The sequence below is a fragment of the Grammomys surdaster genome, unplaced genomic scaffold (assembly GCF_004785775.1).
Source record: "Grammomys surdaster isolate TR1022 unplaced genomic scaffold, NIH_TR_1.0 126086, whole genome shotgun sequence".
NCBI lineage: Eukaryota > Metazoa > Chordata > Mammalia > Rodentia > Muridae > Grammomys > Grammomys surdaster.
Window position 1 is genome coordinate 378,886 of NW_021620894.1, and position 21,324 is coordinate 400,209.

At 47.6% G+C, this 21,324-nt stretch overlaps 1 protein-coding gene across 4 annotated transcripts in view; it reads right to left on the reverse strand.

Annotated features, from left to right (window-relative positions):
- Positions 1–21,324, reverse strand: part of Pknox2 (PBX/knotted 1 homeobox 2) — a 273,157-nt gene that overhangs the window by 75,667 nt on the left and 176,166 nt on the right. For all 4 annotated transcript variants that reach the window (XM_028755806.1, XM_028755808.1, XM_028755810.1 and 1 more), the window contains one exon: positions 2,413–2,521. In XM_028755806.1, coding sequence (XP_028611639.1) covers positions 2,413–2,499 — 87 coding nt within the window. In that variant the 5' untranslated portion in view covers positions 2,500–2,521. The remainder of the gene's footprint in view (positions 1–2,412; positions 2,522–21,324) is intronic.

Here is a 21,324-nt window from a genome sequence, read left to right on the forward strand (position 1 = left end):
ACACACACACACACACACACACACACACACACACACACACACACACACAAAGTTAAGTGATCTGAAGAGAAACCAGAGCATGAGGTATTGTAATTAGACAGCAGAGGGCGCTGCTTCTCCAACAGAATTCAACAGAAAAATACAGGAAGGAGGAGGTAAGTCTACATGAAGGGTACTATCCGGTTGCTGCTTTTGCAATTTCTAAATATACGATCAGTCTTCAGAACATAATAAACAGAATGACGTCCTTATGAGAAGTCACAGGGTTTCCCCCAGACAAACTCAAACAGCCCAGAGGGGCTAGAAGCCACTTAGCCATCATACCATTTTGGCTTATGCCCAAATAGCATGGGGCCATAACCGTTAATGCTTCTCTACTAAGATGGAAAAGGAAAAAAAAAGTCTCTGTCATTTTTTAATAACTTTATTCCCCAAACTTCAAAATGAAAATTGCCAAGTTAAGAACTTGCCTAAGAAAAAAAAATTCTAATTTATTATAAAGAAGGTCCGGGGCTTGGGAATTTTTTAATGCAGATTCCTAATTTTCCAAAGTGACATTCTCCTGTGCATTTGAATAGATTATGCTCAGTATCGCTAGCCCTTAGCGCAACGGGAACATTATTAAAACGATTGCACGGGTCTCTGAGGAGAGGCTCTGCTTCTTGCTCCCTTTCCCATTTTGGGGACTTCATATCAGAGACTGTCCATTCCTTGCCTGTGAAAGAAACTGGGTTTCTGGGGAGGTGACGTGGAGTTGTGTCACATAGGGAACAAAAGTCACAAGATTAGACCTGAAGGGGTAATAAAAGAGTGGGTCTCGTTTCCTGAGAGCCCCGTTTAAGATGAGTCCCTCTGTGCCTGACCCACAGTCCTGTGATAAGGCCCGGCTTTCCCGAAGACAGTGTCAGAGAGCAGCTGGTTCTTTAGGATAATGACATTACAAGGGAAATAGAGCAGAGTTTTCCCCTGAGGAGCTGGGGTTAGCTCTTCGGAGCTGAGAGGGGGGAAGGCAGGGGACCAGCTGCATGGAATGCTAGTAGCCAAGCATATATGGGAGAAAAAACCCCATCCCTTAAGAGCAGGGAAAGAAATCCCTGGGCTATCTGACTCCAAAAGCTTTTCCTCTATGAATGAGAAACTTTTATAGCCTCTGTTTGGAAAACCGTTCTCCCTGCTTCCTTCCCCTAGTTTATCTCTGCCCTAGCCCTCCATCTTCATCCTATTTCTTAAGGTCGAAGAGATCCAGGGAAGGAACGTGAGGGTCCCGCGTAGAGCAAACCTAGAGACTCAAGGGCATGTCCTGGCAGGTCACTGAATGAGGAGGGGTTTTGTACTTTCGGGAAGAGAGGAGTCGAGGATGGTCTGCAAAGTGGCCCTACATCATCTGGCAACTTCCCAGAGGTTGGGAGTGACATGGTGTACAAGACAGCTGCTCTGGGCTCACACTAAGCTGGGGCATCAGCAAGTCATAGGACCTAAAGTGAATAAAGTCTCCAGCCCTGTTTCCTAATCTCAGCACTAGCTTTCATATGCTCCGTGAGGATGACGCTGTTTGAAATGCTGGCATGCAGAGGATAGAGAAGGTCAGAGGGTGGTTTCTGCAGAGGAGGTGGACCGACACACAGTAGCTCTTCCCTGGGTTAAGTGCCAAGTGAACGTTCTAGTGGGCGCGACTCACGTGACACATGCCCAGTTGGAAAGGGATGGGTCTCAGGAACTGCAGCAGCCCAGTCCACAGAAGCTTCCAGGAAAAAAAAAAACCAACAAAAAACCAGAGGGAGCTAAAGTATTGGGAAGACACTGCTGCCGAAGGCAGCAGGTTCTCCAACCGCAGAAGGACTCTCGGGAGAGCATGGAGCAGAGGCTGGAAGATGAGAACCAGGGGAAGGAATTGAAGTCACCGACCAAGAATCCTTCCCTTTCTGGGCAGAAGCCCAGCAGAGCCTTAAGAGATTCTTCTAACAGGCAGGTAGCAGGACGCTGGTCAGAAGCACTCAAGAGGCCAGGGGAAGAGAGCTGTGGTACTGAGGAAAGCAGGACTCTCCAAATAGGCTACACACATCGTGTCCCCAGATCTCCAGTGTCAATTCTGCCCCAAACAAAGGGCACTTAGTACTTTCCAATGTCTGCGGGGTGAGGGTGGCAGACAGGTCTATGATCACAACTCCAGGCTATGGTCCTGGTAACAGAATTAACCCAGACAGCGTCCGAGTCTTGTGTTTTGTCAAGTCCAATGAATCTTCAAGAATCTGTCTTCACCAGACCAGACTCTCCAGAGAAGCCTCCCCAAGGCTGACAGGCCGGCTAAAGCTGAGTCAGCAGGATTGTGGTCTGGGAATATCCCAGTTCCACACTCACCTATCCGTACCTCCCCACTATCCGTACCTCCCCACTCTTCCCTGGCGCACTCACCTGGGGGCTGTCCTGGTAGGGTGGGGGAGGGACATTCTGCGTGGCCATCATTGTCAGAGCTGGGGCTGGGGAGGCATGTTGCATCATGGGATTGATTCACATGGAGGATCTGTGGGCAGAAGAAAAGGGGCCGCACAGTTAGTACAGAGCCCAGGCAGCCCAAGGGACTAACCAGCTTTACATTTTTTTTTCCAACCTGGAACATCTGGAGTTGATGGGATATACAGGGACTGGCTGCAGGTTCTTCAGGGGAATAAACCAAAACTATGGGAAGGGGCTGGGGGAGAGAAGTTTGCTGTGCTATTTTGACTCAAAAGAAATAATACTCAAATTACATGTAAACCAATCTGTATCCCTGCGGTGATCCTTGGCTCAGCATCAACTCAGACCTGGTTGGTAACGGGGTGGGGGGGTGGGGGGGGTAGTGGGTACCAGTGGCAGGCATGCTTCATCTCTCTGCCTTTGACAAGGGTGCTCCTTGTTCAAACCTTCATCATTCAGAACCATCAGCGTTCCCCTAGGCAGTAAACCCATCCAACTTGAAGTTTCCAACTTCAAGGCTGAGGGTCTCCAAGCACCTGGCTTACCCTCCCAAGTGTGTTCGCTACACCCCCTAGTGGTAGCACAGGACTTGGGCCATAGCCTTCTTCAAGACTAGTACAGAGATGATCTATGTGGAAATTTTTTGGGAAGGGAAAGAACAGAGGAATGCATACTCGCATACTGGGACACTAGGACTTTCTTCAGTTTGGGGTCAATATAGAGTTGCCAGTATGTAGAGTCGGAATTACCAAATGGATGGCCCACCTCTTACATAGGAGGAGACAGGCCATGAGAAAGTGTGTGTGTGTGTGTGTGTGTGTGTGTGCTTTACAGGTCTTCTTCACTGCATTCCACACCACCCCATCACCAGTAAATAAACTCTCCCTTGGGGCCTCAAAATTTCTCCTTGAACTTGAACCTTGCCATGGTTTGTAAGCAGAGATATCCTGGCAACGCTACCCAGGGAAACTAAATGCCCAGAGAGACGCTGAGCTGCAGGGGATGCCCTGAAATATTTAGACCCAGCCACTCACAGGCTAGTTGCTGATATAGCAGTGTCCAGCATGGGGCAGGAGAGCCCAAAGAACATGGAGGGGTGGAAACTCTCTCCTGGGCAGAGGGGCTAGTGAGCTAGAAATCTTTAGGAGCCAGTGTTCAGATTTCCCTGTCTCTCCCTGAGGGCACTTGGGAGTTCTATCAAGTCTCCCCATTCCCAGAGCCTTCCAAACTGTCCACCTACCTGAGGTCTGTAGCAACCTAAGGGGGAGGGGTCTTAGAGGTGCCATTCAAAAAAAGATGTTGGTCTCAGGAGTGTGTGTGTGTGTGTGTGTGTCATTGTTGTTGTTTTGTTATTGTTCTTTTCAGGGAGGGAAAGAGAGAACTACCCTGGCCTGACCTGAGTCTTTAAAGTACCAGGCATGCTTTGACCTCAATCGCACAAGCAAAGCAGTGGGGATTCATGTTTCATTCAGCAGATGCTTATCACATATCAACTCTGTGCAGGGAACTGTGCTAAGGAGTGAGGCTGGCTGGCTGGCTGAGGCCAGATCTTCTCTCTGGAGTGGGGGGTTATGGTTGGTAGAGGGAGGTGATCATTTGGCAGGGAGGACGAAAGTAAAGTGGGGGCTGGGGAGGACAGTGCTGGCCAAGCATCTTGGTTTCAAGGCTTGTCCTTCTCTCCATTCTGATCTGCCTCAGTGGACTCACCACTGGGCTTGCCTTGTGTTCATCTCAACACTGATGGGCACTGAGACCCAGGCTATCCTTTACACCAGAACCTAGGAGAGAGCAGAGTGGGAGAGCCTCTCCCCTCTGTCAGGGAAATTATCAAGGTTTGTCGTCATTGCCCGGATTTGTGTGGGTTGTTGCCAGTCATAGTAAGCAAGGGCACACTAGAGAGAATTCCAGAAGGAAAAAGGAGGCAGTTTATTTCTTCGTCCTCCTCATCCTCCTCCTTCTTCCCCCTGCTTCTCCTCCTCCTTCCCCTTCTCCTCTTCCCCTCTTCTTCTTCCTCCTCCTTCTCCTTCTCCTCCTCCTCTTCCTCCTTCTCTTCCTCTTCCTGCTTCTCCTCCTCTTCTTCCTCTTCTTCCTCTTCCTCTTCTTCTTCCTCCTCCTTCTCTTCCTCCCCCTCTTCCTCCTCCTGCTTCTCCTCTTCTTCTTCTTCCTCCTCCTCCTCTTCCTCCTCCTCCTCTTCTTCCATGCTAGAAATGGATTCCAGGACTTTGAGCTGTTCTAAACATGTACTCCACCACTGACTACATTCCTTGCCCAGAGGAATATTTCTTGAGACATTAGAAAGACCTTCAAAATGAAGACTTCTGAAGAGAGCCAGGTTGTGTGTGTGTGTTTGGGGGCAGGGTACACAATATCTATTATCCTAGCACTGGGGAAGCAGAGGCAGGAAGGCACAACCAATTTTGAGGACAATGTTGTCTATAGAGTGCATTTCCAGGCCTCTAGGGTCTACATAGTAAGACCCTTTTTTCACACCCTTTACACATACACACACACACACACACACACACACACACACACTGAGAGACAGAGAGTCCCCAACGATGATACTAAAACAAGTATATGAGCTGTCCCTCTTTTAAAACCTGGGAGAATAAGTAAATAGAGATCTTGAGAGATGTTAAGAACTCTGGAAGAGAAAGTAACTTTAATAGGGCCTTGGTTCCGGAGCCTGGGGTGGGCCTGGGAGAGAGAAGTGCCCTAAAGCACCAATCTGATTCAGTGACTGAAAAGGCTGCAGGCTTGCAATACCAGAAATCTCCAGAAGAGGGAGCACAGGGTAGAGACAACCGCTAGAGCAACATGCAGGAAGGGTTTTTTTTTTTTCCTTTTCTTTTCTTTCTTTTTTTTTTTTTCCTCAGCCTATTGGGGCAACTGTTTAACACTGTGTTTGAGTCTTTTACAGTAACTTCATTCCGAAAATGAGAAACTCACAGTGAAGGCAAGGCAAAGAAAACGCGAACGGAAGAATTATGATTAAACAGAAAAGTCATAAATCCCCACTCTTTCCTTAGCGTGCCCATAATGAAGGCAAGGTCAGTTAAGAGATGGTGTCACTGGATAATGTCTGTTGCAGAGCGAGGAAGGATGGCTGAGAGTGTTCTGATCCTAAATCAACCATCCTCGAGGTGAAAGCAGTTTTCAGTTCTGGACCTGCCAGGCTTTGCAGCAAGGAAGCTAGCTGGCTCTGGCGTCTCCCCTTTTCTGGGGTTACCATAAAAGTCCCTAGGCCACTGCTATTTGCCCTCTAAGGATCTTTTTCCTGAAAGAGAACTGGAGGCCATTAAAAAAAAATAAAGGCTTAAGTTTCTCTCTCAGCTCAGACAAGCACAGAAGCTTCTGGAAACTTGACCCCCTGAAGCTCAGCTGCATAAGACCCCCATGTTCATCTGGGGAGGCTCACTGTGTACTTAATCCCTCTATCTACATATGCACCCCATCTTGCTTTGGCTTCCTTGCAGGGCCACAAACACCATCCTAGAGAAGAATGTGGGGATTCTGTCATCCTGTCAGGGGCTGGGTGTAGGGGAGCCCTTTAGCAATAGCTGGGGGTCTTGGACCTTTAGGGAAAACTGCCCAATACGCTTTCTTTCGAAGTAGAAAGAGGACCCAGTTCAGAGCTCTGGGGCTCCAGAGCTTTCTTCAGCAATCCTATGGGTTACTGGCCCTGTCCAGAGACCCTCTCATTTCTGTCAGTAGGCATCACACCAGGGCATTCAAGGGACCACAGCCAATGCAGTAATCAGAGGGTGCCGAGGGACATTTACCCTGGAGAATTCCTTGCTCTGGACTTGGCTTGAGAATTTTCTCTTTGATGCTCAGACCTTTATTCCAAGACAGTAACATGGCGGCGGAAAATCCTATGCTGCACTCGACTCCACAAGATATCCAGGAGGAAATAATTTGTATCACTGACATTGTCATCTACAGGTTCCGAAGTGCCTTTTGCGGGCTCAGGAGCCAAATGACGTAACGGGGGATTTGAGCCCCCAAAGGCAGGTACAAAAGACTCTTCCCTCTGAGAAACAGGAATGGATAGCTTAGGGATACCCTTCTCCGTGCTTTCTTAGGCTCTCGATCCCCAGTGGCAGCGCCACGATGCCCTCAGACTGCCGCACAAACTCCACTGTGTTGACAAACACAGGCTTAGGGGAAAAAATTGCCAAGCTCGTTAGAAGGAGCTCATTAGGACTTGTTGACATGAAACCCATTAGGCCAATTAACATTCCATTAACGGCCTGGGGCACCAAGGGGTTAATGCTGCCGGGCAGTAATTGGGCAGGGGTGTAGGGGTTGGGGGCTCAAGGCCTTAAGGATGAGAAACAAAGTCTAATTGGGAACTGTCTGGCCAGCTGGCCCGACAGCATTTGTTCTTGGCCCCTGACCCTAGCTGGGACTAAATTGTATCCTTACATCCGGTGCTGAGGTAGAAGAAGGAAGGAAAGTTTAAATTTGCTCTGGCCTCTTCCTGTCATGCTCCTCCACTCCAGACTGGAGACTGGGCAGGTGAATCGCATAAAGAATGAGGGGGGCAGGGGGACTTCCCGCCCTCTTCAGTCCTGAAAGTTCTGTTTTCTTCATCTGTGACATCCTCACCTAAACTCCCTCTGATTTTGTTTTATCTATTTTATTTTATATTTTGCTTTTGAAACAAGGGTCTCCTTAGGTAGCTCAGGCTAGCCTCAGATTCACTATCTTTCTGCCTTAGCCTCTGGAATAAGTGCTGGGTTTTGCACATCACATCTGGTTGGATATATATATATATATATATATATATATATATATATATATATTATATAATATATTTGTTTTGTTTTCTTTAGCTCAGAGAACTGAGTGCCCTCTCCCCTTCAGAAACTGGTTTTCTGTGATAGCACTTATTTTTTTCCTAAGGAAAACATGGGAAGTATCAAAGTGTAATGCATCCCGGGAGTGTTGGGGTACTCTGCCTACCTCCAATAGCAGTTAAGAGCCCCCCCAACCCCCAAGGGTTTCCTTGCCTTGGTACAAATGGAGCCTCTGGAAGTGTCACTCCATGACTGAGCCTCGATTCCCCCATCTGCAAAACCAGTTGAATAGGATTTACAAACTCCCAGGATCTAGCCTGTGCTTAGGGTCCAAAAGTCTGATTTCTTCAGCCTGAAGACTCCCTTGTACAAGTCACTTTCACGTTTGGATGGCGGAAATAAAAGAAACTTCCAACATCTGCAAAACCGTTGCACAGAATTAGCGCTCCACATATGTTTATTGACTTCACTCCCAATGATTGTACTGTAGCTTCATTCCAACGGTCGGTCAGTCAGTTCTCAGTTTCTCTTCCTCCCCCAGTTCACTAGCTAGTGGCGGTGGGGTGGGAAGTGGGAGAGCAAGCATCCTGAGGCTAGCAAGCCAGGAATCCTTCATCATCCTATTCCACAGACTCGTATGTTATTCCTCCACCTGCATCCCCAAAAGCCTTCCCCTCTCTGAACAGCTGCCCAGGCCAGAGGTTCTGACGTCTAGACAGATTTGCAGGAGGCTGAAATAACACTGTGAACTCAGCAGGAGGGGTGACTGGCTGCATTAGTAACCTGGCTGGCTTTAGCTTCTCCTTCAGGGGCAGCTGCCTCAATCTGACTCAGACCCCCATGACCCCCCCTTTCTTTTCCTTCAGCGACTAGGCTTGTCCCCTGTGACAAATAACGCCAGTTCAGCTCCCCTTCCAAGAAGCCACCTGTAGGTGGCGTCGTAGGGCCCCTCTTTAATTGCGTTATATAATATAACCTGTTTACTAAATCCAGTAATCAGCCGCCTCAGGATTTACAGCTTCTGATGTGTATAGAGAATTGGACTTTGAGTCAAATTTAAAAACAAATAAAAATGAGAGACAGCTGTTGCTGATAGTGTGATATTCATCTTTTGGAAACAAATTCACCCCAGTGCTATAAATTATGCCTGGAAAAAAAGTGTTGTTGGTGGGAAGGAATTGGCTAGGTCTCTTCTGCTGGCAACTCCGAGCGATGAATCTTGAAATAACGGTGTCAACCTGTCACTGATTTCATGTGACTCTGTGGATTTATCTAAAGAAACGCAGGCGTGTGGATGCGCACTCGCGTGCACACACACAGACACACACACACACACACACACACACACACACACACAAAACCCTAGGTCTCAAGTAAAACTCAGGAAAAGCTAGAAACCATAAGCCAAAAGCTGAGTTTCTACAGGAATTCTGTGGTTCCGTGGGATAGTTGACTAGACTTAGCACAAAGAACAGAACAAGTCTGAGGCCAGTGGGGATGGAGGAGGATGGAGGAGGGTGGAGGAGGGTAGAGGAGGATGGAGGAGGGGGGATGAGAGGGGAAGAGAGGGGAGTAGGGGAGGAAGGGAGGAGGATGATGGAGGGGGGAGGAGGGGAGAGGAGGATGGAGGAGAGGAGGAGGAGTAAGAGGGGGAGGAGGGGGAGGGGAGGAAGATGGAGGAGGGTGGAGGAGGGGGGATGAGGGGGGATGAGGGAGGAAGAGAGGGGAGTAGGGGGAAGAGGGGAGGAGGGTGATGGGGGAGCAGGGGAGAGGAGGATGGAGGAGAGGAGGAGGAGTAGGAGGGGAGGAGGGGGGGAGGAAGATGGAGGAGGGTGGAGGAAAATGAGATGCACCAATGGGCTACAAAGTTCTAAAATGTGAGCACAGACTTTACATCCAAGTCAGTTCTTCTGATTGAACTGTGTTCAAAGGAGGGAGACATGAAGGTTCTTTAGGTGGGGGCTGAAGGACCCTGACCTAACTCACAGCTCATCAAACACTGTAGAATCCACGGTACGGGATGACTCAGGAGAGCAGCGCTGGGGCTGAGAGAAAGCCTCAGGCCCTGTGAAGTCTGGTGACACGAAGGCCAGAGACTAGCAGATGCCACTTCCTACTCCCTCGATGTCAGGCTGCTGAAGGCAACGGCAGTCCTTCATTTGGTCTGATCAAACTCAGAGTGGGTCTTGGAAGCTAGGTATATAGGACCTGTGGTCATATCACTAAAAGAAAAGACGTTGCGTAGGAACTAAGACGAGCTTGCTCTCAGGTCTGAGTCCTTAGTGTCTCTCTGTCCCAAGGATGACTCGCTTGCTCGACAGTTACTCTTACTATACAGCTACAGTTACTCAGTGAGTCCCAGGACACACTGCGCCTGACCCAGAGCCTAGGTTCTCTCAGAATGACACAGCCAGAAGGCCCATGTCTCCTGTTCCCCTCTAGCTCCTGCTGGGACACTCCATGAGTATCTTCTGACCTGAGCAGGAAGTGGCAATAATAGCAAGGCCACCAAGCTCACTGGCCACCTATAACTCTCTGTGCTAGTGTTCCTTTGCTACCTTTCTAGGGTTTCCTACATAGAAGGTGGCACCAGGTCATGCCCTAGTATCATGATGCTGGTCTCCAGGGAACAGAGCAGAGACACAGCAGATTACTTAAGAGATGCGAAATTCTCTTTCCCTCTCATCTCTATCAGCCCTAGTACCTCATGGAAGAATTGAGTAATACAGATCTCCTTGTGGCTTCTCACCCCAAGGAGCAATCCTATTCCCAAGGCCCTCTACATATCAGCTCTCTCCACCCCAAAGCCCACCCTGCTGTTTACCCTTTATATGGAACAGCAGTACTTTACCATGAAGGTGAGCAAATGGGTCTTTTCCATTTATGATCCAGCCTAGAGATGGAGGACCAGTTTACTCTAGAAACCAGCTCCGGGTTGTAGAGAGTGGTTGTTTCTACTCTGTACACCTTTGTATCTATAGCATTAGGGAGGGGGTACTTAGTGGTCCCATAAGGCCAAGAATTTGCTTAAACAGGGTCTTGGATTGAGCCTCCTATCGTTGCTGGCAGCACTGGGGATTGTTGTTTCCTCATGGCTCCCACATCTCTTCCTCCCTCCTCAGCGGACAAAACTCACTTCCCTTGGACTCCAGTCTGACCAGGTTTCCCACAAAAGAACGCACTGTCTTGCTCTGTCACCAGGAGGCATATGGTCCTAACTCACAGAGGGCCCAGCTTGTCAGGACCCAGAGTTCACTGTCTACCACCTCCCCACCACTGTTCCTCCACGGCAACCGTTCCCCAGCTTGGCACAGAAACACAGTCCAAGGCCCAGAACCCTCTTCCCTAACTGTTCCCACTCCACACCAGCTCAGCAGAATGCCAGGGCCCCTATCTGCCGCCTCCTTGTCTCGCTGTCACACCTTCACTGGCTTCAAAACGCCGCTGATATATTTTACAAACTGAAACAGCAATTTAATTCCCCCTGATAGCAGCAATTGTCCATTAGATCTTCCTACCGAGGAGCTTAACAATAATTCCTTTCATCCAACTGCTTGCCTCTTCTTGATCTGAGAATCAATCCCATAAATAGCAGGCAAGAGTTTGCACATTACTCTCCCCCTCTAGCTTTTAGCATTTTGATGAAGATTCTCATCTCTTCTTTAAACACTTTACAACTTGGCAATTTTTCTCCCTTTGGTTCCTTTAAACAAAATAAAACAGCAGCGGCGCAAAACCAGGAGATGGGGTGGGGGAGGCATGTTGGCTGTAAGAGGAAGCATGGTGCTCTCAGGCCTATCCCAGAAGGGTTTGCTCTTCCTCATGCTGGGAAGCAGTGGGTGGCTCTGGGACTTCTGATGGGTAGGATGCTGAAAAGGAGGTGGCACTTTTGCCTTAGTGGGTTATCGTTAGCTTCTTAAACTTCACACTCACTGAAGTTGGGTCTTGTTTTTGTCAACAGTTTTCAACTTCAAGAAAATGTCCCCTTCCCCAACACTCTTCTGTGGTGCCCAGAAATGGAAGAAAGGGGAGGCCTAGTAGCTGCCCTGCAGCAAGGACCCCAGTTGCCTGCCCAAGCCTCTCACCTAAAGATTGAATTCTGAGTTCTCTTTCCCTTAAAACAGGCTCATGCTAAAGCTCACCGGGGTCAACTGAGAATGACAGGGCCTGGTCACTGCCTTCAGTCCCTCCCACTCTTCAGAAGGGTGGCTTCTAACCTGAGATCCTCCTGCCTCCGCTCTCCAACACTGGGACCACAGTCATGCCCCACCATATCTAGTTACCCTCCTTCCTTTTATTTTAAGCCAGCCTCCCTTGAGTCTACATCATGGGTGGGAGAAAGAGGACCGGAGATAGAGAGGGCTTAAGGCCATTGGTTCAATCTTGTGTCTTTTCCTTCACAACTCCAATGATCACAGTCAGAGGAGAGCCTCCTGATCCTCCACCGGGTGTTGGGCGTTGGCGACAACGGATTGCCAGGGCACCAGGGAGCTCCAACCTGGCCTCCTGAGATACCACCACGTGTTCTCTCTTGTCTGCACACATGAAGAGGAACCCAGGGATGCAAAGTTCCCCTCAACAGACTCGATTCCCAGGTTTATTATTATTTGTGGAGAGCTGGCGGCAGCCTGGGGAGCAGAGCTGAGAAAACAACACAGGCCTGGCCCCGAGGCTCACAACTCAACAGAGACAAACAGCTCAGACCCTGGGGAGCCAGGATGCTAGAAGCCAGGTGGCTACCTCCCTGAGGCCCTGTCTGCCTCTTCCCTCAGTAGTTTGAGGAAGAGAGCAAGCAGGGAAGGGCTGGAGCACAGAGCAGGGGCCTGAGAAGCCTCTTCAGCCTATTAGCTGGGACAGTCTCAGATTCCCGTGGAGCCTCTACTGAGGGCCTGCCCGGCCTTTTCATCTCTGAGAAGTACCAAACTATGTTCTCTGGCTGTTTGATACCTGTTTGGGGCGGGTTGATACCTGGTCCTGAGTTTTTAAGTTCATCTCCAGGAAAAATAAGACAAGCTGATGAAAAAGCAAGTCTTTGGTCTCAATAGCGGGGCATCCTTCTCCCGTTCAGGTGGAGTCCACCTTGGTCCTTACTGCTGTTAGAATGGGGACACATGGCTTGACTCTGTGTTCCTGATAGCCCAAAAAGCAGGCCAGAAAGGTCAGAGGACGGCAGCTACCATGTGAGGGGAGGTGAGTCCATACTGGGCCCCAGACTCATACCTCAGCTGGCACACATGTCCTCTGTCCCTGACCTAAGCTGTACCCTTTGAACCTTCTGCTATATTCCTCGTCAGTTAGGATAGGATGATATTCTGTATTTCACAACCATGTCACTTTTCCTTCATCAGACTTTTGCTCCAAACCCTGTCCAACTGACCACGAAGCCATCCATTACCTTCTCCCTCACACCAGCCTCACAGATGCCTTGCAAAGGGCAGACATCCTGCATCACCACAGGATGCAGAAATGAAATGTTGCTCTGTATATTTCTAAGTCATGAAAAGTTCTCATCTCTGCCACATGCCCTTTCCTGACCAGTGACCTCTTTGCTCCCGGGCATAAGATCATAGCCATGGCTTCCGTTTTCTAGGTGTTGTTGGTGGGTTAAAAGTGTGTGTGACACAAGTTCACAGGCCTCTTTTCCTGGTAAACATGCCCACCGGGCTACACATCCATTACTTTGGCTTTCTGTTAAAGGACAAAACTAGGACATTTTAGGTTCAGCTGCCGCTTAGACCTCAGAGAGAAGGAGTTTGTTGGCCCCTTTCCTCTTCATTAATTTTGATGACAGCGAGACAATAATATGGAACGAATAATAACTTCATTTAGTGTGCCCTTAGCTCGCACTGAGTGTATTACTAAACACGTATGGATTTTTCTCCCTTGTTTTTTCTCTACCATGTAGAGTCATTGTTGTTCCAATTTGTGGATGAGAAAACTGAGGCTTAGACAAGTTGGAATCATTTTTAAAATATTTCACACAGTCTGATTGAGGAGTACGAATGTTTCAGGGTAAAAGCAGGAAACATCCAGGGAGGAAAGTGACTCCAGAAACTGAGAAGGAGCCCAGCACAGAGAAGGCAAAGTGGCTTCGGAAACAAGATGCCATCTTGGACTTGGCCCTGTACAGAGACTGTTCCTTGATTTTCATGTGGTCCAGACTTCTAAAAATCACATCATGAAGAGAATGCCAGTGTCTTCTGAGTGTGACGTGTGGGCTTTAGTGACAGCTAATCCATGTACCTCCCATAGCTTCCCACAGTGGAGCTTCTTTTTCTCCCACAGTGGGGCTGCTTTTTCCATGACTCCTTCCTGTTGATACGATTATCCTGGCAGCAAGCAGAGCTAGTCCAAATGTATGCAAATATTTGATTGCGTTTTGCTCTTGTTACTTTATAGAAAAAAAAATGAATGAGAGGGTGATGAAAAAAGAAAATGCTGATACCAGAGATAAGAATTGGGGATGGGGGGGGGGTCCTGTAACATGATAAAACTGAGATAAAGATGGAAAACATTTAGCGTGCTGAACGCAGCAGATCTGGAGTCTCCTTCACAGATTCACTGGACTGTGTGCTCAATTAGGACGGGAAAGAATGAAATCAAAGAATGAACAGGAGATAATGAATGTCTGGTTGAAGACTGCACCTCAGAGGCGCTGGAGAGTTGGGAACCTGATACTGTATTTCCTTGTGTGGCAGGAACTCTGAAAACACATGCGGCAGGCACAAACCCCAGGCTGCTTGTTCCTGATCATACAGCCACCATGGGGTAGCAGGGCACTGACTCACACTGACCCAGGTTCTATCCGTGCCTCCTGGTCAATCTGGACACAAGTGCCTCATTGGGGTTTAGGTGGAGTAGGGGAAGGTGAATCCTGCTGTTAACCTGTTCTCTGCCTTCATGTGGCCTTCTTGGCTATCCCACACACGACTTTCTAGGACCATCCACAGTTACTAAGCAGAGGCCCTATTCAAAAACCACCCAAAGGCTAAGAGTCTTTTGTCTCTTTCTTTCCAAAGTTCAGCAATACTATGTTTTAAGACATGGCACTCCATCTGGTATGCCTTTCTTCTGCACTTTCTTCATCTCAGCCCAGAGAGACCCCAGGCAGGAAGCTGCATGGGCAGTCGATAGAGACATTGTCATGGGTCAGCAAAAGGGTATTATTACTCATAGCCTCCAAAGCAGGCAGCTGTTAGACATAAGGACAGAGCACCAGGCCTATGTTTTGCCTCCTACTGGCTCCTGGTTTCCTCCTGCCAGCCCCGTTCTCTTTCTCCTCAGCCTTAGGAAGGGGTCTGTAGTCCTCTGGCTTCTACCAGGGAAACCTTTAGTCATGTTTCAGCCCTTCCAGCTGCATTCAGACCCAGAGACGTGTTTCATATTGGCAGCAGACGCTTTGAACACTAGCAACTTGTCTGAGAAATATAACTCACAGAGTCTCTGCAGTGACGACTTATTTCCCATCATTATGATGCTGATGGAAAAGAAAGAGCCCTGCCTTCAAGAAGTTAAAAATTGTGCCTCTCTCTCTCCTTCTTCACCCTAGAAGATAAGCTTCCCTTGTCACGCCAGGGCAAGGACCGGTGGGTAGAAGAAAGAGTGGAGAAGATAATTTTGTCTACTGGTCCTCAAGGACCAATTAGGAGGCTCTAACTTACAACAGACCTCAATCTCCTGGGATCAGAGCATCTCCCAGAGTCAGGCTGCCAAAGGTAAAAGAAGCAAGCATATTGACTCAACTTTATCCAGAGCAGGGTGACCTAGGCAGGCAGGCAAACTGAGCTGTATGAGGGAAGTCATCGGGATGGCAAGGACTGGGAAATGGGATTCCCATGCAAGATGACAGCCCTTTAGTGCACCAACCTGTTAAAGCTGGGATGGATCCCTGATCTCTGCAGGCCTCTCTGTGATATGAGATCAGAGTCTCTGCTCTGGGGTACTCAGAAGACCTACCTGCTAAGTCCTTGTCCGGGGATTTGTACAAGGGAGATTTGAACCACAAGGAATCAGGAGATGTATGCCTGTGCCTGGGCTAAAACTAGAGGAGGGGGACAGGTAGGCTGAGTGGGGAGAGAGAGATGAAGAGGTAAGGAAGACCATTTCAGAAGAGTGGGAGGACCAAGGATCATGGATGCTGGAGAAATGAAAAGCTCGTAACAGTGATCCACAGCTGGAGGATGGCTGCCATGGCTGTCCTGATTTGTACCCCAGCTTTCCCTTCACAGACCAGAAACTCACTGCCTCTTTCCTAACCCAGGAGCAGCAGGGATTCAAGTTTCTAGGGCTAATTGTCAAAGGACCAAGAGAGCTAGGTCATGAACAACCATGAGCTCGGACAACTCTGAACAAAGAGGAATTTTTTTTTTTTCAGGTGAAGGAGTAAGTCGGCTATAGGGTCCTCATTAGAGCACAGGTCCCAAATAGCAGACTCAGTAACCAACCAGCAGTTTCCATGCACTGTGTGAGCAATTGACGTGCCATACGGAGAAGACAGAGACCACTGAAGGTGGTGACTAAAGAAATAATAAAATGAAAAGTTCCCTGAGCTGAAGTGACTTCAGAGTCAAGAGGATCCCAAGGACTGGGGAAGAAAAGAAGGAGGCAAAGCAAGCTTCAGGTCCCAAGCTATGCCCGTTCTGAACCCCCAAGAGAAAACGACAGGAGCCTAAAGTTCCCAAGGATATCCACAATGCAGGAAATAAGATGGTGGAACATTATCACCAAGACCCAAAGGCAGAACTAAGAGCACTCCTTGGTTGGCAGAACATCTGCCCAGTATGGAAAGCCCTGGGTTTGATTCTCAGTATGGCAAAACAAAACAAAACAAGGTCCGAGAGAGGAAGATTCTGAGCCAAACTGTCAACCAAGGATGTGATGGAATCAGCATTGCCTGAACTCACCCTATTTCCCATTCAGCAACATAAAACATATCTAGAGGTGATATGCCAGCAAAACCAACAGTTCTGAATATTGTTACCACATAAGGAAACATTGTGGAAGGAGCCATGACTCTACTGAAAACGGGAAATCCAGAGGGATGAGGAGAGGGTCACGACACCACTGTGTTCCTAACCCTGGGGAGCTGTCTTTCCTGCAGTCAAAGCACACAACCAGATTTTGTGGCTGAGTGACATTTCCATGTCCACTCTGGGTTCATACCTTCCAATATAGTTCAGCCTTTTTTATTTAATTTTATTTTTTTTACTTATTTGCTTTACATCCTGCTCACTGCCCCCTCCTGGTCACCCCCTCCTGCAACCCTCCCCCAATCTCCCATCCCCTTTCTCCTCTAAGGAGGTGTGGCTCCTCTGGGTATGCCCACAACCTGGCACTTCACATCTCTGTGAGTTAGGCACTTGCTCTCCCACTGAGGCCACACAAGGCATCCCAGCTAGAAGAACATATCCCACATAAAGGCAACAGCTTTTGGGATAGCCCCCAATTCCGGTTGCTTGGGTCTCACATGAAGACCAAGCTGCACATTTGCTACATGTGTGTGGGAGGCTTAGGTCAGCCCAATGGTCCATGTTAGTTGACTCTGTTGGTCTTCCTGTGGAGTTCCTATCCCCTTAGGGGCTGCAATCCTTCCTCCTATTCTTCCATCAGAGTCCTCAAGCTCCATCCACTGTTTGGCTGTGGGCATCTGTATCTGTCTGATTCAGCTGCTCGGTGGAGCCTCTCAGAGGACAACATGCTCCTGTCTGTAGCTCAGTCTTTTAATTGACCTCTAGTCAGAATCTAGAGGTTACTACACTTATGCAACAAAATGCAAACTTTCCAAGACTTAAGGTAAAGAAATTAGGTAATATACTATTGTTATAGGACCCGGACTCAGTTTCCAGTATATATGTGACAGCTCACAACCATCCATAACTCCATCTCCAGAGTATCAAGTGTTCTGAGGGCACCAGACATACATGTAGCATACATACATACATGAAAAACAAACACTCATATATATAAAATATAAAATAAATAAAGTGAAAGCAATTTAAAAGCATTATATTTTATGTACCGTAATAGAATGCAGAATCATACTATAATATAGGATATATATAGTTTCCATGACTATTCATTACAGAAATGACATTAAGATGAAAGAGAAAGACCACACATTGTGGAGTATGCCAGCCTGGAATCTTTAACACTCAGGAGGCAGAGGCAGGAAAATCCCTGAGAGTTCAAGACCAGTGTGATCCACAATAGTGAGTTCCAAGCCAGCTAGGATCTACAGTGAAAAGCTGTCTCAAATTCCCAAAAGTGAAAAAGAAAAAAGAAAAAAAGATGAAAGAGAAAAGAAGTTTGAACTTAGAATTTTAATACATATACTAATCCAGAGTAGCATATATGGATGGATAATATACATGTTATATGATATAATACATATATATATACACACACATATATATACATATATATATTAAATAGCATATACAGTGTCATATGGGATTATGTATAGTTGTACTATATATAATACTATGTATTATATATATTACACTGTTAAGATTTAAATTTATATATCATGTATTAATTTTACATAGTATTATATATTATATAACACCATATACTCAAAATAAATACTATCAAATATAGGATTATTATTGTTGTTATTGTTTTGAGACAGGGTCTCACTATGTAGCCCTGGCTGGCTTCAAGTTGGTAATCCCCCTGCGGTGATCTCCCTAACTCTGGGATTGCAGGTGTGTGCTACCACGACTGACAGAAACTGTGAGCTCTTGACTGTGTGTGTTAGTTCTGACCGGCCTAAGTGAAGCTGCCCCTTTTACATAGAGATTTGGTTGAGAAGAGCTGAGGAAAGCTTTCTTAGAGGGCAGTTGGCTTACTACCTTCTTTCACAGACAATAGACTTAGGTGGGGACCAGAGTGGCATGGCGCTGTGGCATGGTGCTAAGGAAGAGCCACCAGTTGAAGAAGTGTCCTGGGAAGAGAACTGTCCATAGTGTGGCACGACACTGACCAAAAGGGGAAACCTAAATCAGAAGCTTGATGCTGTGCTCTTAAAGAACCCTCAGAAGAGAAGCATTGAGGACTACCTGGCAGGCAGATGGCTAGACTTTAAAGAAGCCTGGAGAAGTGAGAGCAGATGCCCCTTGCTTAGTACACATGATAGCTTGAAAGAAGCAGATCTGGGGTAGACAGAAGGTACCTTGTTGCTGCTAGAGAGGCTGCTGGACAAAGGATAACCATTTCTAAGCATTTCCCATGCACCGGAAATGTGCGAGGTCACTGCCATTCAAGCCCACTGGATTCTGTTTCAGTTGCATAGACAATGATGGGCTGGGCCTGTATCTGAAGCCCCAGCATTCAGGAGGATGGAGAAGGAGACAGTGAGTTGGAGGCTAGCCTGAGCTACATAACTAAAACTCCTTCTTAAAAAAAGACGAAAGAAAGAAAAAGGGGAAGGAAGGGAGGAAAGGAAGGATCAGTGAGAAAGGCCAATGATGATAAAAGGACCAAGTACTAGAACTTGTCCAAGTCCTGTAGCCAACAAATAGCCAACTAGCAACTGAGACTTTGTTGGGTCCCTTTAAAACGTGAGTTTCTGCAAGGCTCTGATCAAAGCATGCCTACATGTCTTTCCTCATTGAGGAAACAATGTATACAGTTCCGTTCTTGAGCCTGAGTAGGAAACAGCTCCTCTGTACAGAACAACATCGTCTGGGTGTTTTGACTAGCCTACAGGAATGAGCTAGAATTCGTGGGTTTACCCAACAGGACTCAGAAAATTCCCACCTGGAAAGCATCTGGAGTTTGGGGTCCCCTTTTCCCCAGGTTGGAGCATCAAAGGTACTTCCTCTTAAGGACATAGAGATCAAACTCAAGTCTTTGAATCTCAGAAAGATGAGCCAATCCCCAGCATGAGTACAAGGAGGAGAGACACTGGAGTCCTTGCTTTGCAAGTCCTGAGCCCTGCCTTTCTCCTCTAACCAACCTCAGATACACATTAATGGCCCTAAGTGTCCATTAGACCCCAGCTAGCCTCTACAGCCCCTTCTGTGTCTCCCTGGGAACTTTTGCCTGCATTGAGCTTTCAGGCCAGAGAGGCAGGCAGGCAGGCAGGCAGGCAGGCATGCAGGCAGGCCCAGGAGAATATGTATGTCAGTTAAGGTTTGTCGTTTACACGTGGAGATCATTAACGAGACTTATTTTTAAATTGTAATTGCAAAATGTAAATGCTCCCCAAACTGATGTGTAATTGCTACCCCTCCACCCCAGCCCTTCCCCTCTGCTGCCAGCTTTGCAAGGAGAGAATTAGAGAATAAAAAGGGGGTGGATTATGTAAGCAAAACGATTTTAAAAAAAGAGAGTGAGAGCTAAGAATTTAAGTGAGACAGCTGGCAGCTTCTCTGATTGCCACACTTCCAGCATTAGCTACAAAAATTGTCCTTGCCAATCGCACCCATCCGGGCAATAGTGTCAACTGTGCTTAGTCTCCAGGACACACCATACTGCCGTTCACTTGGAGGGATGATTCAGGGGTGAGCCGGCGTGTCCAGGAATTCAGGGCTAGAGGTCGGGCTCGTATTTGAATTGGCTTCCATCTTCTTGGTGGAAGCCCCCCATTCTCCCAAAAGACACAGCCACACAGGAATTATAAGTCAGGCAAACCATCTCCCCATAGGCTAGCGACTCTAAGATGGTCCAGGGCACAGGCTGGACCTAGCAACAACCTTAGTCAAGACAGAGTAGGACTCTAAAAGGTAGTCCATGGGGAGAGTCACAGTGGCTCCTCAGTCCCAGAGAAAGTAACTGGACTTAGCTTTAGGAAGCAACACACTCAAACTAGCTCAACATATCTGCAAGCCAGCTCAAGGTTTTCTGTCTTTTAGGTTCCTCTTCCTTATTCCTCAAAGCCTCTTCCTAGCCTCTGTACAATGAACTACAAGTACTGTGGACTCAGGCTCCTAATACCAAAAGAATTGTCAACCCTGACTTCAGGGTAATTATCCCTCAAAATGGAGTTCTGCCTTGACACACGTGGATGTCTATTCATGGTAGAGCATGCTGATTTCATCACTACATCAGTACAACAGTACCTGCAGACAGGGAGTGGGACAGTCATGGCTGCCTGCTTTTCACTTCTCAGATATGGTCATCTATGAGTGCCTGTGACTACTAACTACCTGCATGGGAAACTAGGGTGACCGCATTCACTGCCTGTGTTGGCAACTTTCTCCTATACAAGGGAGCAGGTTGTTCTGAGCAACACGGCCATAATTACCAAGCCCAGAAGGAAGGCTGATGGATGGTGAGGTTTAGAGGGGCCCTAAGACATCATGAAAACATACAAGTCCCAGATAAGGTCCTTGGGGGTTGTGACTGGATCTCATTATCACAGATCCAGCCCCAATCATGACACACGGGGAAAGAGAAAATGGGGTTCTTTTGGATAGCTGGGCTTCTAAATTGCTAACTATACTGCCATGTAAGTCTGTGGGGTCTGAAGGGAGCTAAAAGCCAAAAAACCAAACCAAACCAAATCAAAAACAAAACAAAAAAACCAACCAAACAAACAACAAAACCTAGAAGACTAAACCTCAACAAAACTCACTCCCATGCCTGCTAGGAAGCTTGAATGGAGTTTTCTGTTCAAAGTATTCATACAGTCTAAGGAACTCTTTCTCCAAACCATCAGAAACATCTGGGGTGCAGTTTCCTCCTCGCTCATCAAGTCCTTTGGGGTGCATATGTGTGGGTCATCCTCACCTGGACTCTGACTATTGTACTGGCATTCATCACCAACGTCCCTGGGGGATTCTCAGGTTACACTTGCTCTAGCCTTGTGCTAATGGTCGTCACCATGGGGTATGTGCAATGCCCAATGACCTACACCTCAAAGAACATGAAGTGAACAGAGAGCACACCACAGGCCTGGTTAGGGAGGTGGCAGAAAGACATAAAATACAGACAGTGCTTGCTGTCTAAGGCTATCTTTGCTAACTGTCTGCTTAGGTAACCAATTGGTGCTAGAGAGATTCTGATGGAAGGACAATGTGGTGTGTGTGTGTGTGTGTGTGTGTGTGTGTGTGTGTGTGTGTGTGTG